The following is a 17500-nucleotide window of genomic DNA, read 5'->3' as shown; positions in this document are numbered from 1 at the left end:
AAATATCTTGAAATAATAACCATAACGATGATGATGATAATAATAATAATAATAATAATAATAATAATAATAATGTGGGCACAGCACACATCCTACGCAAAACACTTTCAATACAGTAACCATAAGAGCATCACAGCAAACCACAGCACATACCCAAGGCACACAGAGCTGCGCTCGGTAGTGAAGTGAAAGCACGTTATAAAAATAAAACTACTGAATAATAATAATAATAATGATAATAATAATAATAATAATAAGGCTTTCTACTAAAAGCACAAAACCTGAAATTTGGTGGGAGGGGACTAGTCGATTACATCGATCCCAGTGTTTCACTGGTACTTGATTTATCGACCCCGGAAGATGAAAGGCAAACCAACCTGGGCGGAATTTGAAATCAGAACGTAGCAGCAGACGAAATACCACTAAGCATTTCGCCCGGCGCGCTAACGATTCTGCCAGCTCGCTGCCTTAATAATAACCCTTTCTGCTATAGGAACAAAGCCTGAAATTTAGGGGAGGGGATTAAGCCGAGTACATCGACACCAGAAGCCAACTGGTACTTATTTTGTCGACCCCGAAAGGATGAAAGGCAAAGTCGGCCTCGGCGGAATTCGAACTCAGATGGTAAAGACGAACGCTGTGCCGGTAAGCATTTTGCCCGGCGTGCTAACCTTTCTGCCAGCTCACCGCCCTAATAATAGTAATAATAATAATAATAATAATGATAATGATGATGATGATGATGATGATGATGATGATGATGATGACGACGACACAGAAAATTATGCCCGGTTGCATATGCAACTGCCCATACTCTGTTCAGTGGAAACACGTGTAGGTCGTCGTAACCATAAAAATTTACTGTATGACATTGTAAAATAAAAGGAATTAAATTTTGATGATGTACCAGTCTCCATATTCTCTATCGTGATATACACTTCTGATAATACTATCAATCCATTGAGACGAGCACGGAATTACCGATCGGAGGAATTTACAGCTTGAGTGACAACTCCTAGTAGTCACAGACGTTAAATACTAATCGATGCCGTTAGCCGTAACGTGGAGCATAACTCAGAGCTACTACGGTATGAGCCCGGATAATATATCCCTCTAAAATCACACACACACACACACACACACAATTATTTTTGGAATATTGTCATTGCACATTGCTTAAAGTTATAAATAACCATGTATTATTGGGTTAAAAACCATTCGGATGGAAAAAGTCTAAAGCTGCCCCTAGAACTCGAACTCACGCCTGAAGACATGACAGGCGTTCTACCATTGGACCAAAGCAATCTCTCAAAATTCTCTACTTTAGAAACTTTATTCTCACGTCGCTAATTGTATGTTGTAAACAATAATAATTCTGTAAACTCTCTAGAGAACGTTAATACACACACACACACACACACACACACACACACACACACACACACACACACACACACACACACTTATGTATATATATATCCGCGCACACGTCTTCAGAAAGGAGTTGCAAATGTGACATACAGTTAATATCAGTAATTTGAAAAACAAAAAAAACAAAACAAAAAAAACAAAACAGAATACAAACATACATTCCTTCTTGGTTGTTATGGAATATCAGTTGCTACTGCCCTCTCTTTCTCTCTCTCTCTCTCTCTCTCTCTCTCTCTCTCTCTCTCTCTCTCACGCACACACATACACTCATACACACTCATGAATATCTGTGTTAATTTACCCCAAAACAACTTATCACTAAGAAGTGATAAATTACATAACACAGTACATAAAGATAGAGAGTATCATTTAATAAATTTTAATTGAATAAATCAAATATTCATGTACTTCGCGTATCACGTTATTTCTCTTTCAGCTAATAATCTGAGTTTGTTGTGTCTTAACTCATTAAATGTTTTTTGAAAATATTTTTTATTTAGAATATGAAACATGCTAGAAAACGCATATCTGTATATATATATTTATATATATATATATATATATATATATATATATATATATATATATATATATATATATATATATAGACGGTTTAGATATAGATTCAAGGCTTGAATATGGCACTTATGCGAAGGCACCCGAATATCACATCCCAAAAGGATGGGTGATTAAAATCAAATAATAAGCAACACGGATTTCAAAAGTGATTGCAGTACGCACGTTTCATGCTACTTCAATTTATTTAAGTAATGTGAGCATTACCTTATATATAGATAGATAGATAGATAGATAGATAGATAGATAGATAGATAGATAGATAGATAGAATTTGGTTCATTCACTACAGCTGTTTCAAACGCGTTTTTGTTATTAATGAATATAGTTATTACATCATGGGGAAAAATATGTTTACTTCAGGCGAATGTGCACGAATTAAATATCTTTAAAAAAACCATTCTAAGAATCAACATTATATGTCACTTCATGATTCCTGGCTACTTTCAGCCAAAGAAAGAATTTCGTAGCTATATCAGTTTTTGAGTGGAATATTAAACACTGGATTATTCCACAAAATATTCCTTTTCCTGAGCCTATTCATAAGCCTTTTGCTCTCGCTGATTTTTTTCATATCTTATCATGTCGGAGAAACCACTATTTTTGAATGCTTTATTATAATACCTGGCTGTTCTCGTAAAAGCATCTTCATTAGAAGTCATCGGGGATATCCGTTTACTTACATTGTCAACTAAAACTACAGAAATGAAACAATCAAAGCATCATCCATTTAACATTTTTGCTTATTTCTGGAGGGAATATTTCTTACTAGCTCACTTGTTGATTGATCTGGACTAGGCTTCTACAAGACCAAAGCCACAAGCAGTAGTACAACGTATTTAAAACAACAAATATCCTGATTGTCACTTATAGGTTAAAAAATAGGACACGATTACAAATGAGTTCCGGTTTAACTCTCCTACAATGTCCTGCAAAAATGCACCCCTCTCTCTCTTTCTCTCTCTCTCTGATGACATCAGTGATCGCCAAAAGACTGTCGTACAGTTAGATGCTTCTTCTGAGAGATATTTAGAACGGTCAGCAACATGTGGCTATAAGCGACACCAAATCTTTCCTCCAAGTTTCTGGTGAGTGTTCAAGCGTTGCTCCGTTCTTTAAGAACATCAAGTACTGACAATTTTAAGATTACTTTGACGCCATCAAGAACAGGGCATGCTTCTGCAAGACGAAATTTTTGCCACATTCTGTGGATGCGATGCTTATTTACAAAGATTTCGATGATTCATATTTGTTTCAAATTTTAGCACAAGGTCAGCAGTTTTTTTGGTGGGGGGTGGGGGGAGAACTATGTCAATTACATCGATCCTATCACTCAACTGGTACTTAATTTATCGACCCCGAAAGGATGGAAGGCAAAATCGATCTCGGCGGAATTTAAGCTGAGAACATAAAGGCGGACGAAATACCGCTAAGCATTTTGTTCGGCGTGCTAAGGATTCTGCCAGCTCACCGACTTGATTTCAATGATTCGTTTTAAAACCAGATCTTTATCCTCCATCGCTTGTCGTACGGCTAACCAAGCTGCAAAATTTCCTGCGGTACCGACTATGGCCCAAGGTTAAAATAATCAGCTGTAGAGACAAACTAATGACTCCATTAGAAAAATGCTAACACATCCGTAATTGGGAAAATGTCCCACCCAAAATACAATGTGTGTTTTAAAAGCACGGTTTCGCATCAAGAATTTTGCGAAATAAATGCAAATACATACATATGTATTTACACACATGCATACATAAATATACATGAATACAAATATGCACACATACACGCACATACACAAGCACACATGTCCTCACATATATGTATACATATACATACATACACACACACGTGTGTGTGTGTGTGTGTGTGTGTGTGTGTGTGTGTGTACGCCATCTTAACATAGTTAATATTTCAACATGGCAACTTTACGCTGCACGTAAAAATCCTGAACTATCACGATGTTGATTATTTCATTTACACATTTATTTCTACATTTATTAATTCATTATTATTATTGTTGTTGTTGTTGTTGTTGTTGTTGTTGTTGTTGTTGTTGTTGTTGTTGTTGTTGCTGTTGTTGTTGTTGTTGTTGTTGTTGTTGTTGGAATATTTGCATTACAACCAGAAGAAAATGATGAGAAAAACGTTCGCCTATTCTTTAAAGTAGTATTTAAATAACTTTTAAGTAAATAAACCGGCACCGTAAGAAGCACAATTATTTCGACTGCTCATACTTTTGATTTACTTCTATAAATATTTTCTTTTAAGTACTTTCCGCTAATTTTAACGTTTTAGCTTCATTTCGTTTTTCGTTTCTTATTTTTTTACTTTATAGCTTTCGTCTTTCGTAGTTTGTTTGACTATTTTAGTCATTTGCTTTTAATTATTATCGTTGATTTTTTTCCACTTTTTTTGTTTGTCATTTGATTTCTTTTAATTATATCGTTTGTCGTTTGATTTTGTTTTTAGTTTTGCGTTTCTTTTTTTTATTTTTCTCTTTTCACTTTTTCGCCTATTTTCGTTTTGTCTTTTGTTTTTCCTACTTTTCGTCTCTTTTGACGATGCATCTACGATTTCGTTTTTAACGAACCTCCAAAAGTATTGTTGTATAATGTTTTTTAGAGTAAATGTGTGTGTGTGTGTGTGTGATCGTATGTGGTTGTTTTGAGAAAAGAGGGGACACATTCGGTCATTAGGTCTGGGTACACTGTGTCGAAAAATGGCGGGATGGTCACGGGTAGACATGTAACTAAACAACATTCCACAAACTGATCAACGATTGACTTTCTTATTTTCTGAACAAACCTCCTACTATGGACACCACCACCACCACCACAACCACCACCACCAGCAACAGCAACATCATATCCCCACCACCACATAATCACTACCAGCCCTCACCACAACTACTGCTGCTCAACCACCATCTCCTCCTCCTCCTCCTACTACTACTACTAGCAGCGTCCTCATTAGCATCACCATTTTCGCCATCATGTCTAAACAATATCAACAACATCAACAAGCTAGTAGTAGTAGTAGTAGTAGTAGTAGTAGTAGTAGTAGTAGTAGTAGTATAGGGCATGCGCGTCGCTGCATCCCCTATTTTTTGGTGATTTCCCTGCTCCTGCTACTGATGGATGATTCCTTTGCATCAAACCGGCGACAACACTTCGCCCATGGGTCTGTCTAGATAGTGGTTGCTAGTAAGGGTTTTTTTTACGAGGTCGGAGTGCAAATCTTCCCTCAGCCTCTTTTAGTCACCTTTTACGACATACAGGAGGAAACGTCGGGTCTATTCTTTGACATGCCGGCGATCCCCACACAGCACAAACAACCAACAAGAACTCACACAATATTGTTCTGCAAGGCCCCCAAAATAATAAAGATAACATCATACTAACCAAAATGTTTATGGCACCATACGGAACACATCTGCAAATACAGAACATAGCGAAAAATATTATTGAAAAATACTAGCAAATTATAAGGAAACATACAATATATACATAAATAAAAACGAAATTCTGTTTGTTACGTTCCGAGTTAAAATTCTGCCGAGATCGACTTTGACTTTCACCTTTTTTGAGGTCGATAAAATAATTAGCAGTTGAACACTGGGGCCGATTTAATCGACTCAGGCTCTTCTCCCAAACCTGCTGGCCATGTGGTAGAGAGAGGGAGATGCATGTGTGGATGTGTGCGCGTGCCCGTGTGCATGTGTGCTCATGTGTGTGTATGTGTATACAAATATATATATATGCATATATATCTATATACAAACATGAATCCGTATATGTGTAAATATATTTGTACACACACACAAACACATGCACACACGCGCGTGCGTACGCACACGCACAGACATACGCACACATACGCAAATGCACACGCACACACACACACGCACATACGCACACACATACGCACACTCGTATACATATGTTCACATGCACACGTAAACAAGCATGTAGAGCATCCATGCCAAGACCACTTCCTTGGCTTGTCTCATATCGGCCAAATGTGACCTAACACAGCTAATGATGATGATAAAAAACGGCGGTTTATGAAACAACACTATTATCTAAGACATAAACCAGGGACTTATGACGTCATTTTTTGTTTTAAAATATTGATTTGGGCTGATTTGCCATGCCCTCCATAGGTTCTCAGAGAGCAGTGGCTTTAACACGATTAATAATTGTCTTTTGTGATTGTAGGTTGATGGCTGCAGGACGAAATTACAAAAATAAAACAGGCAAGAATGGAATACCAGAAGGATCAACGTTCTGTGGCGAAAGGAGTGAAGGAGTTAGTGCAGGACCTGAAGCTGAATAGAGAGCGAGAGAACAGGAGGACAAAAGGACGGTATAGAAGTGAGATGATAGAGCTTGTTTAAGGTTGAGGAAATCAGCCAGTTCAGACAAGCGAAGGCCTCTATTGTAGTGGTAGAAAAACAGGAAGAGAAGCCAGCATGTATGCGGCTCAAATTTTGGAGAGTTTTCTTGAGCGACTCCTTGTCAATCAGTTTGCTGGCCTTTTTTCTTTTGGAGGCGTCTTGGAATTTTTAAAAACTTTTTTTTATGAGAAAATGAAGTGCCAATGACCCTTTGTAGGAAGTCGAAGATAAGTAGAAAGGAGGGAAAAGGTATCTTCAAAGTGGAGACCTGAACCGAATGTTTGTAGCAAAGCAGAATCTGCTAAAATCATTAAAGGACAAGGTGGTGTTGAATCGGTCGGTGGATTAAGTCCGCCACTCAATAGGATGTTTGTATGTGTAGCTTCAGTGCAGTACAGTTTAGCTGAACTCGAAGTACCATAGGTCAACAAAATAGTCAGTCCAAAACACATAAAATTCGGGACCAGGAACGTGTCAGGAGTTTGAAAGATAAGAATATTCAAACTGATCAACGAGAGCAAAAACTCTGGTTGTTCAGAAACTCAAGCAATTAGGACTCGACATCGTCGAACTCAGCGGAACCAGAAGAGCAACAGAAGGTCAGGAGAAGAACCAAAAATAATCAACAATTTCTTTTGGAAAGTCTTCTTCCAAGGAAATGATAAATCCAAGAATTGAGTGGTGGAGGCGTTAAACCGGGCGACAAATTAATTTTCTACTCAACAGAATATTTGTATGAGTAGCTGCAGTACGGTTCCAGACATGGTAGCAGAAGACCATCGTAGGTCTCACTTGAAATTCGTAAATGATTAGCAGTTATTAAAAACAAAAGTATTTCCTAGTCGTGAGGAATTAATCTGTGTAGTGAATGGAATCATTCTTCGCATTGCAGTAGACTGAAATGAGATCTGGTAGAGTGTAAGATGTAGAGGGACATGGCATCTAGTGAACTTCCCCGGTGATGAAGCACACGCACTGTAAGAATAACAGCAACGAAGCGATAGAGCTCCGACTGGTTAGCTGAACTCGAAGTGCCATAGGTCTAGAAAATAAGCGGAGGTGCAATGTGTACACATGTTTGGTTGGTTGTAGTACGTGGATATAAGCTTGATAAACTGTAAGTGCATGAGCCGTGAGCAGGCAGTTTATGGATGTAGTATGTGTGTGTTAAAACATCTGAGTATTTAACAATCTATGGGTTTGTTTCCTTGCAAAGTAGCAGGATGAAATTTATCTTATTAACAACATGTCTGTCTATCACACAAACCAGATAAGGAGTGTGACGTAACAATTTTATTATTGTATTGTGACGTAACTCAATCATACATGAAATATAGGTATGGACGTGTGTGCATGTGCATACATAAACACCTGCATGCATACATACATACATACATACATACATACACATCCACAGACATATAGAGATACATACATTTGCATGTATGTATGTATGTATGTATGTATGCATGCATCTATCTATCTATCTATGTATCTATGTATCTATCTATCTATATTTACGCTTGTATATATATATATATATATATATATATATATATATGTTTATATATACGCATGTATGTGTGTGTGTATACATATACATATGCATGTATATATGCTTGTATGTGTGTGTGTTTATATATATATATATATATATATATCGTGAAGTATATTTGCCACCTAAATGTGGCTGATCCATATGGGACGATGCTACTGTACTTTATAGCTCAGGAAGACATCTCCTCCAGCTGGCTAACGACACACTGTCTGTGCCCGATCAGTATTTGCGAGGAGAAATCATTGTCATATATATATATATATATATATATATATATATATATATATATATATATATATCTAGTTGCATGAATCACTTTCTATTTGAGTGTTTGCAAGTATATAAGTCTGATTGCTTTATAGCCTGTGAACACATGCCAGGTGCAGTATGTTTATTTGGATGCGTCTCTCCAAGTATGCAAGAGTATATGTATTTACACCTGCGTTGTAGGTAAAGAAGTGAAGGCGCGTGGCTTAGTGGTCAGTGTGTTCGGCCTCACGACCGTAAGGTCACGATTTCGATTCCCGGCGGTGCGTTGTGTCCTTGATCAAGATGCTCAACTTCACATTGCTCCAACTCACTCAACTGGCAAAAATGAGAAGGACCTGTAATTCAAAGAGCCAGTGTGTCAAACCGAATCTCCCTAAAAACTACGCTAACCCTTTAGCATTCAGATTACTCTGTCAAATGTAATGCTTATTCATTCACATTGTTTTAAATTAATTACGCATTATCTTGTAGCTTCGAGATTTTGATAATGTGGTTGTTTATTTTTAGAATGACATTGTAGGGTAGGTGTTGAAATCAGATTTGGCTAGTTTGAACATAAAACAAGGAGAATAGTCGGACCGGATATGGCCAGTTTAAGTGCTAAAAGGTTAAAGGTACACTCGTCTGTGGAGTACTCTGCCACTTGCATGTTAATTTCACGAGCAGGCTGTTTGGATCGACTGGAACTCTCGTTTCGTAACCGTCGGAGTGCCCAGCCGTATTTAAAAATCCACGCCAAGATCCTTCTACATTGGCTTTCATTAACACTAAATTCTACAGGGATCAGGTCACTTAAACCTAAAAGAAATGTGCAATACTGTTCTTAGGGATGCTAATTTTCAAAGGCTTATCCTCTTTTATGTGGGAGCATGGCCGTCTTAACAACATTTTAGGTTCTCCGGTAAACAATATCCCTAGAACCTCTCTGTATGTTGCCACAGCATACCTAGATTAGCATTAGGTCCCTAGGCTTATGGGATACCAGGTAACAGTCCTGTGTGCCTCAGTATTGTGACAGATTTGTATGGAGGTGGGGGTTTTACATTTTCAGGACTTATTGCTACAAACCACAAAAAGAAGGATCGACCTCAAGAGTTTGTGTCTATTGAAAAGAATATACTTCAACGCAGAAGCACACAGCCACACAGGCATACAAGCAAAGATCTCAATGGCTGTCAGTCCAAAACACAAGCATGAAATTGGGGACCAGGAACTTGCCAGAGTTTGGTGGATACGAATATTCAAAAAGATCAACGGAAACAGAAACTCATGCGATTTGGACTCGGCATCGTCGAACTGGGGGGAACCAGAAGAGCAGGAGAAGGTCAGCTGAAGAAACAAAAATAATCAACACCTTCTTTTGGAAAGACTTCTTCCAAGGAAATAATAAATCCAAGGTGTTGGATTTGTCATAACGATCGCTCGTTTTCCATGGATATCCGAGGTCCTTGTCAGTGTCAATAAAAGCTTGATGATCTTACGTCTTTCTCTTGTCAAGATTCCAGTATACAATTGTCCTCAATGCATTCGCTCAGACCTTTGATGGGGACGACAACGTGAAAGAAATGTTCTATACACAATGGGATCCTATCTTTTCCAACATTCCGAAGGCAAGTACCGAAGTGTACCGAACATACGTTGTGGAGGCGAGTGGCTTTGTGGCTAGGGTGTTGGACTCATGAACGTAAGATTGTGGTTTCGATTCCTGGACCGGGCGACGCGTTGTGTTCTTGAGCAAAACACTTCATCCTGAAACAGACCGGCGTCCCGTCCAGGTGGGGAATATATATGCCATGGAAACCAGGTAACCGGCCCTTATGAGTCGGTATGACTCCAGAAGGTTACTTCACCTTTACTTTACTAACATACTTTTTTTTAACACAAGATCTGCACATGACTTCTTGGCAACATATGAGGTCTAAACATGTGAACGTAAATGTCTCGAGATCGTAAATATATGCTTCATACAAGCAAGAAACTATAACCGGAGCAGAACTGAGCATCTGCTGGACTGACTACCGTCCTATCTACTGCATCATTGGGATTGGAATTCAATTTAAATGACAGACATTAAGGAAAATATTCAATGCAGCAATTCTCAAAGACATAATGGAACAATTGAGCAAAAGAAATGAATACACAACAACTGGAGCCTCTTTTATCTTATATCTTCTACTTGTTTCAGTTATTGGACGACGGCCATACTGGGGCACCAGCTTGAAAGGCTTAGCTGTACAAATTGACTCTAAAACTTATTTTTTAAATCCTGGTACTTATTCTATCGTTCTCTTTTGCCAAACTGTTAAGTCACAGGGTCGCAAACAAACCAATATCAGTTGTCAAGCGGTGGCAAGTGACAACTACAAAGACACACAAAAATACATACACAAATTCACTCACAAGGCATTAGTCAACCCGGGGTTATAGTAGAAGACGCTTGCCGAAGGTGTTGCACAGTGGGACTGAACCCGAAACCACACGGTCGCACGCAAAGCGAGCTTCTTAACCACGCAGGCAAGCAATGGCACATGTTGAAGAATACAATCGCATGTGAATAGACTTTCCTAGGGATTCAGCTATCCTTGGAGCAGACGCGTTGGAATTTTTCTCCACCTTCCACACTATGTGGTTCGTCCACCCTAAGTATATTACGTCGGATAAGTTAGGACAAAAATGTAAGGTGAATTTTGGTAAGTACATCCGCACGATTTTCACTAAGAAAGCAAAACTCGGATTTTTTGCGTGGAATCAAGTACGTTGACCTCGTAATGTGCCGCAAACTCCTTATTTTTGTTCGGAAAATATTTATGTATGTATGTATGTATGTATATACACACACACACGCACACACATAGAAATATACATATATACATACATACACACACACACACATATATATATATATATGTGTGTGTATATATGTGTGTGCATGTTTATATATATATATATAGTTATACATATATATATATAGTTATACATATATATATATATATATATATATATATATACAAGTATGTGGACGTATGTACTATATGTATGTATGTATATATGAATGAATATATGTATACACACACACACACACACACACACACACACACACACATATATATATGAGTAAAAATAAATACAAAAAAAAGGGTTTTGTATGATCGTGTATAGAGGAATATATAATTTTATTTAAAAGAGTTCCAACTCTCTTTTTTATTTATATTCTTGTAAAATTTATGTGGGATATAGAATATGGAATATATAATATAAAAAAAGATGGATGGTACAATGAAATGAAGTATTGAATGTCTTATTGAGTATATGGAATATGTCTTATTGAATATATGAAATATTGAGTGTTCAATATAAAGGATTAAATATATAAATATATAAAGGCGAATACGTATTTTCTATACCTTGTGGTATTTCATCATGGCCTACAGTCTGTCATACCGGCCATGATGAAATACCACAAGGTATAGAAAATACGTATTCGCCTTTATATATTTATATATTTAATCCTTTATATTGAACACTCAATATTTCATATATTCAATAAGACATATTCCATATATTCAATAAGACATTCAATACTTCATTTCATTGTACCATCCATCTTTTTTTATATTATATATTCCATATCCCACATAAATTTTACAAGAATATAAATAAAAAACATAAAAAACAGACAGAGTTGGAACTCTTTTAAATAAAATAATATATATATATATACATATCCACATATTTATTCATGAATGCATATATACGTATATATATTCATATACACAAACACACACGCATGCACACACACATGTATATGTATATATATATATATATATATATGTATATATTGCACACATAAGTAATTTTAAATTTGCGCAGTCAGGAAATATGTACTCACTGCTATTCGTTAGTTTATAAACACATACATGCCTGTATGTGCGTAATGTGTGTATGAATGTATGTATATGTGTATGTATATGTGTATGTATGTATGTATATTAATAAATGTTTATAAATAGAGCCTTATGTACATATACATTGCACACTTAAGTAATTTTAAATTTGCACAGTCAGTAAATGTATACCTACTGCTAATCGTTCGTATATAAACATTATATATATATACGTGTATACAAACACACATATACATGCATACATATATATACATATACATATATACATATACGCAAATACATACATATATATGTTTTCTAACATACGTATATATGAGTATGTGTCTTTGGGTGTGTGCGTATATATATGTGTGTATATGCGTATATATATTGTGACATTTTAGCCTTATTGCTGACTGTTTATAAATACAATAGTTTGCATTTTGCTGTTCGTACCACACACACATACACAAAAAAAAACATACGCACGCACACGCGCACACATATATTAACGAGACTGCTTCAATTCTAACTTCAATTTTTTTTCGTTTCTTTTATTAAAAGTTGTTCATGTTTCTTTATCAGTCGTTTATTAGTAAGTGGGAAGGGTTAATGGAAATGATGTTTTAGCTGATAAAATCCTCACCGGATACAAATTTTTTAAAAATTTTAACTTCTGCTTATTTTCATAGAATATTTTCCCATGTGATATTTCCGAGTTTCTGACGTTTTTGTTTATATTTTGCTTGTAAGAAAGCCTAAATATTTAATCTTCTGGTTTATTATTTTTTTATGGAATCCATACACAATGAGTGGATGTTTATGTTATCAACAATGGAAGTTACCGGTGGTTAGTTCTTTGACAGTTTTAAATCCGGCGATGATGATTTTTATCACTTGCCACTATACTCCCATGATCTCTTGCTTTCTCCTACATAAACGCAACAACTACATGCTAACACTATAATTTTATTTAGATTGTGTGACCGAGAAGGTTTTGATGCGATAATCAACTCAGAAATGTTCTTATTTCGATATAGAAAACTATAAAGAAAGTTTGAAATTATTTCCGTAAAATAACCCGAAACACCTACGACTTTGTCTTTCATCCTTTCGGGGTCGATAAATTAAGTACCAGTTGCGTACTGGAGTCGATCCAATCGACTGGCCCTCCTCACCCAAAATTTCGGGCCTTGTGCCTAGAGTAGAAAAGAATATATATACATATGTATAATTGTAGCAGAAATTAATCAACAAATAGTTGCAAAGTGTTGTCAAATTATCAAACAAATTTTAATAATGGTTTCTAAATTAAACTCAAAGTCAGTAATTTTGAGTGAAGGGGTTGGGCGATTACATTAACCTCAGTACTTCATTTTAGCGACTCCGAATGCATGAAAATTAAAGACAACGTAGGTGGAGATTGAAATCAGAACGTAAATAACGAGAACAAATACAACAAAAATTTTTCTGGCGCTTCAGTGCTATATATATATATATATGTGTGTGTGTGTGTGTGTGTGTGTGTGTGTGTGTGTGTGTGTGTGTATACGTATATATGTATCTATAGATAGGTCATTATTAGGCTTGCCAAACGAGAAGAATATACGTTTAATACTTTTTTGTTCACTTATGAAATTCTTAAAATCTCTCTCCCGTCAAACACACATACAGAGAGAGAGAGAGAGAGAGAGAGATAGAAATAGAGATAGAGATAGAGAGAGAGAGAGAGAGAGAGAGAGAGAGGGAGAGAGAGAGAGAAAGAGAGAGAGAGAGAGAAATCATCTAATATAAAATGAAATGGAACAAAACAAGACAAAATTGCTGAAACGGAACATTTTATATTTTTGAATAATTCAGACAAACAAACAGACAACCAAATAGAAAAATGTTATTTTCGTAATTATTTACATCCGGTTTAAAATAAAATTGGATGTTACGGTATTAGGATATCCCCACTCACTTTAGTTAATGATTTCCGTTCGATAAGTTACTTCCGTTGTAAATATTTTCCATGTTTTATCGTAAAACTACATCGAAATTGTGTAAATCATGCATTTTCTATTTTAATCATAGTTTCCAGTACAGTAACGCGTCCTTGAAATTTGGAGGACAGAAATAATTGTTGCTTATAAGAGCTTTATTACTTAAGCGGTTTGATTATTGTATCAACTCCAGAAGACGCGTGGCTCAGTGGTTAGGATGCTGTACGTACGATCGTGGTTTCGATTCGCGGAGCGGGAGAAGCGTTGTCTTCTTGAAAACGAAGCATTTCATTTTACATTGGTCCAGTTCACTCAGCTGTGAATGAGTGCCAGCCATAGCTAGGGAGTTAACCCTGCGATGGATCGGCGACTCATTCAAGGAGAATGTTGTGATCTCGGTCAATTATACGCCATAGAAACTGGGTAACCGGCCCTATGACTGCTAGAGGGTAATGTCCAGGGGTTAATGATGATAGTGAGGAGCTCAGGTCAGGTCAGGCATAGGGGCATGTGCTTTAACAGTGTCGCTGTATCCACCAACTGTTGGTGGTGGATGACATATTTGCACTCAGGGGCGGGCCGAGAGTATTAAGGGCCCGCGTGCATAACTGTTTACCGGGCCCTTAGCATTGATATCAAAGTAGAGTTAACATGTAGAATACGGGACCTTCAGAGCTCCGGGCCCTCGAGCAGTGCCAGATTGATCGACGGCTCAGTCTGCCCCTGTTTGCACTGCTCGGGCGACAACACTCCAGCGCATCCTGTCCTCCAGGGTACAGCGTACCTTATAGGCAGCCGAGATACCTCCCCGGGGGAGAGAACTCGATGGTTCTGTTTGGGTTGTCATTACTGGCGAGGGTCAGAATTCAAATCTTACCTCAACTTCTTTTAGTCGCCTTTTACGACACGTAAAAGCCATGTTGGGCCTATTCTTTGGTATGCTGGTTCCCATTTAGCTAATGGAGAGTAGAATGAAGGATAAAGGGAAAATTTGACTTGGCAGGGATCTGAGCTCAGAGCGTAAAGATCCAGAACTAATAAACACAAGGTATATTGTTCAATGCCCTAACGATTCTGCTTGCCTATCGCACCTATAATAACTGTTTGAATTTAGGCACCAAAGGTCAGGAATTGTGAAGTGAAGGTATTAGTCGATTACTACGACAGGATGTGATTTCAGGAAACAGTGCAAAACATTCTATCTGACGTTCTAACGATTCTACAAATCCAGCACTCTGTATAATGGTTCCTGATTGAGGCACAAAACAAAAAAAATTTGAGGGGAGGGTATTAGTTGACACTATCGAACCAAGTACGAATTCAATAAGCACTTTATTTTATCCACCCCGAAAGAATGAAGTGCAGAGTTGATTATTGTGGGATTTGAACTCAGAATATAAAAAAAAAACCCAAATAAGTAAATAAAATAAATGAAAAAGATAAAATAAACTGTATGACGGGGGCGTGGAAGTTCATCATATCGACCCTAGTGCTTATCTTATACAATATTTTATTGACCTCCAAAAAGATGAAAGGTAAAGTTGACATTGGCGGGATTTGAACTCAGAATGTAAAGAGCCGAAAGAAATACCACAAATCTTTTATTCCGGCACTTTAACGATTATGTCAGTTCGTCACCTTTATAATAATAATAATAATAATAATAATCCTTTCTACTACAAGCACAAGGTCTGAAATTTGGGGGATGGGATCTCACAAAGTCGACATCAGCGAATTTGAACTTTATTTAATCCACCCCGAAAGAATGAAGTGCAGAGTCGATTATGGAAAGGATGAACAGTAAAGTCGACTTCGGTGAAATTTGAACTCAGAACATAAAGACGGACGAAATTGCGCTAGGCATTTTGTCCGGCGTGCTAAAGATTCTGCCGGCTCGTTTCTTTCTTTCTGACAATGATCCTTTCTACTATAGGCACAAGATCTGTAATTTTAGGGAGTTGGGTGGCTAGTTGATTACATTGACCCTAGTGCTCAACAGGTACTCATTTCATCGACCCCGAAAGCATGAAAGGCAAAGTCAACCCCGGCGGAATTTGAACTCAGAACGTAAGGTGTCAGATAGAATGTCACCAAGCATTCTGCTAGCTCCCTGCCTTCTGTATCATAATAATCCTTTCTACAATAGGCACAAGGCCCGACATGTTTGGGGGAGGGGACCAGTCGATTACATCGACCCCCAGTGCATAACTGGTATTTAATTTATTGACCCCGAAAAGATGAAAGGCAAAGTCGACCACGGTGGCATTTGAACTCAGAACGCGATGACAGAAGGAATACTGCTAAACATTTCACCCGGCGTGCTAATGATTCTGCCAGCTCGTCGCCTTAATAATAATAATAATAATAATAATAATAATAATAATAATAATAATAATAATAATAATAATAATAATAATAATAATAATAATAATAATAATAATAATAATAATTTGAAATTTTGGCATAAGGCCTGCTATTTCCGGAATGGAGTCAGTCGATCGCACCGACCCCAATGTTTAACTGCTACTTTTATTATCGCCCCTGAAAGGATGAACAGTAAAACCGACCTCGGTGAAATTTGAACTCAGAACGTAAAGACGGACGAAATTGCGCTAAGCATTTTGCTCGGCGCGTTAACGATTCCGCTAGTTCGCCGCCTTGTAGAAGAAGAAGAAGAATAATAATAATAATAATAATAATAATAATAATAATAATAATAATAATAATAATAATAATAATAATAATAATAATAATAATAATAATAATAATAATAATAATAATAATAATAATAATAATAATAATAATAATAATAATAATAATAATAATAATAATAATAATAATGTATTTAATACTTAAATATTGTTTTAATTAAGTAGAGTTTATAAATTCATCAAATAAGGTTTTAATTAAATACCGTTTAATAAATTAATTAAATTACTGTTTTTATAAGAACTTCTAAGATCGGCGCACGACATTTTGGAGCGAGGATTTTCTTTTCTTTTTTTCTTTTTATTCTTTAATACTTTTATTAGTTTCAGTTACTGAACCGAAGTTATGTTGCTGGGTGGAGCTCCCTTCAATGATTTTAGCGAACCTTATCTGTAAAATTTCCCTTCTATTATTTTTCTGATTAATCAGAATTAACGGTACCATCTTTTGCTTAACAATCCAGCCTTCTTACACTGAAGATTTCAATTATTTCATCTTTACACTTCCGAGTTATTTTCCTTACACTGTCGAGCGATAACTTCACCCACCCCCATTCCCTTTTTTTATTGTAATTTGAAATATTTAAATAAGTTTCCTTTCTCACCTAATCCCCCCTCGTCCTTTATGTTCATTTATATTCTTTTAATTTAATTTTTTTTTTATTCGTCAAACGCTTTTTTTCTTTC

General features: G+C 36.5%; 1 protein-coding gene across 2 annotated transcripts in view; it reads right to left on the bottom strand.

Annotated features, from left to right (window-relative positions):
- Window positions 1-17500, bottom strand: part of LOC106879716 (A disintegrin and metalloproteinase with thrombospondin motifs 2-like) — a 75321-nt gene that overhangs the window by 40419 nt on the left and 17402 nt on the right. For both annotated transcript variants that reach the window (XM_089340687.1, XM_089340686.1), the window contains one exon: window positions 5414-5444. In XM_089340687.1, the coding sequence (XP_089196813.1) occupies window positions 5414-5444 (31 nt within the window). The remainder of the gene's footprint in view (window positions 1-5413; window positions 5445-17500) is intronic.

Source organism: Octopus bimaculoides, chromosome 23 (genome assembly GCF_046866305.1).
Source record: "Octopus bimaculoides isolate indiv1 chromosome 23, ASM4686630v1, whole genome shotgun sequence".
In the NCBI taxonomy this organism is placed as follows: domain Eukaryota; kingdom Metazoa; phylum Mollusca; class Cephalopoda; order Octopoda; family Octopodidae; genus Octopus; species Octopus bimaculoides.
This window is presented reverse-complemented; position numbering and strand designations above follow the sequence as displayed.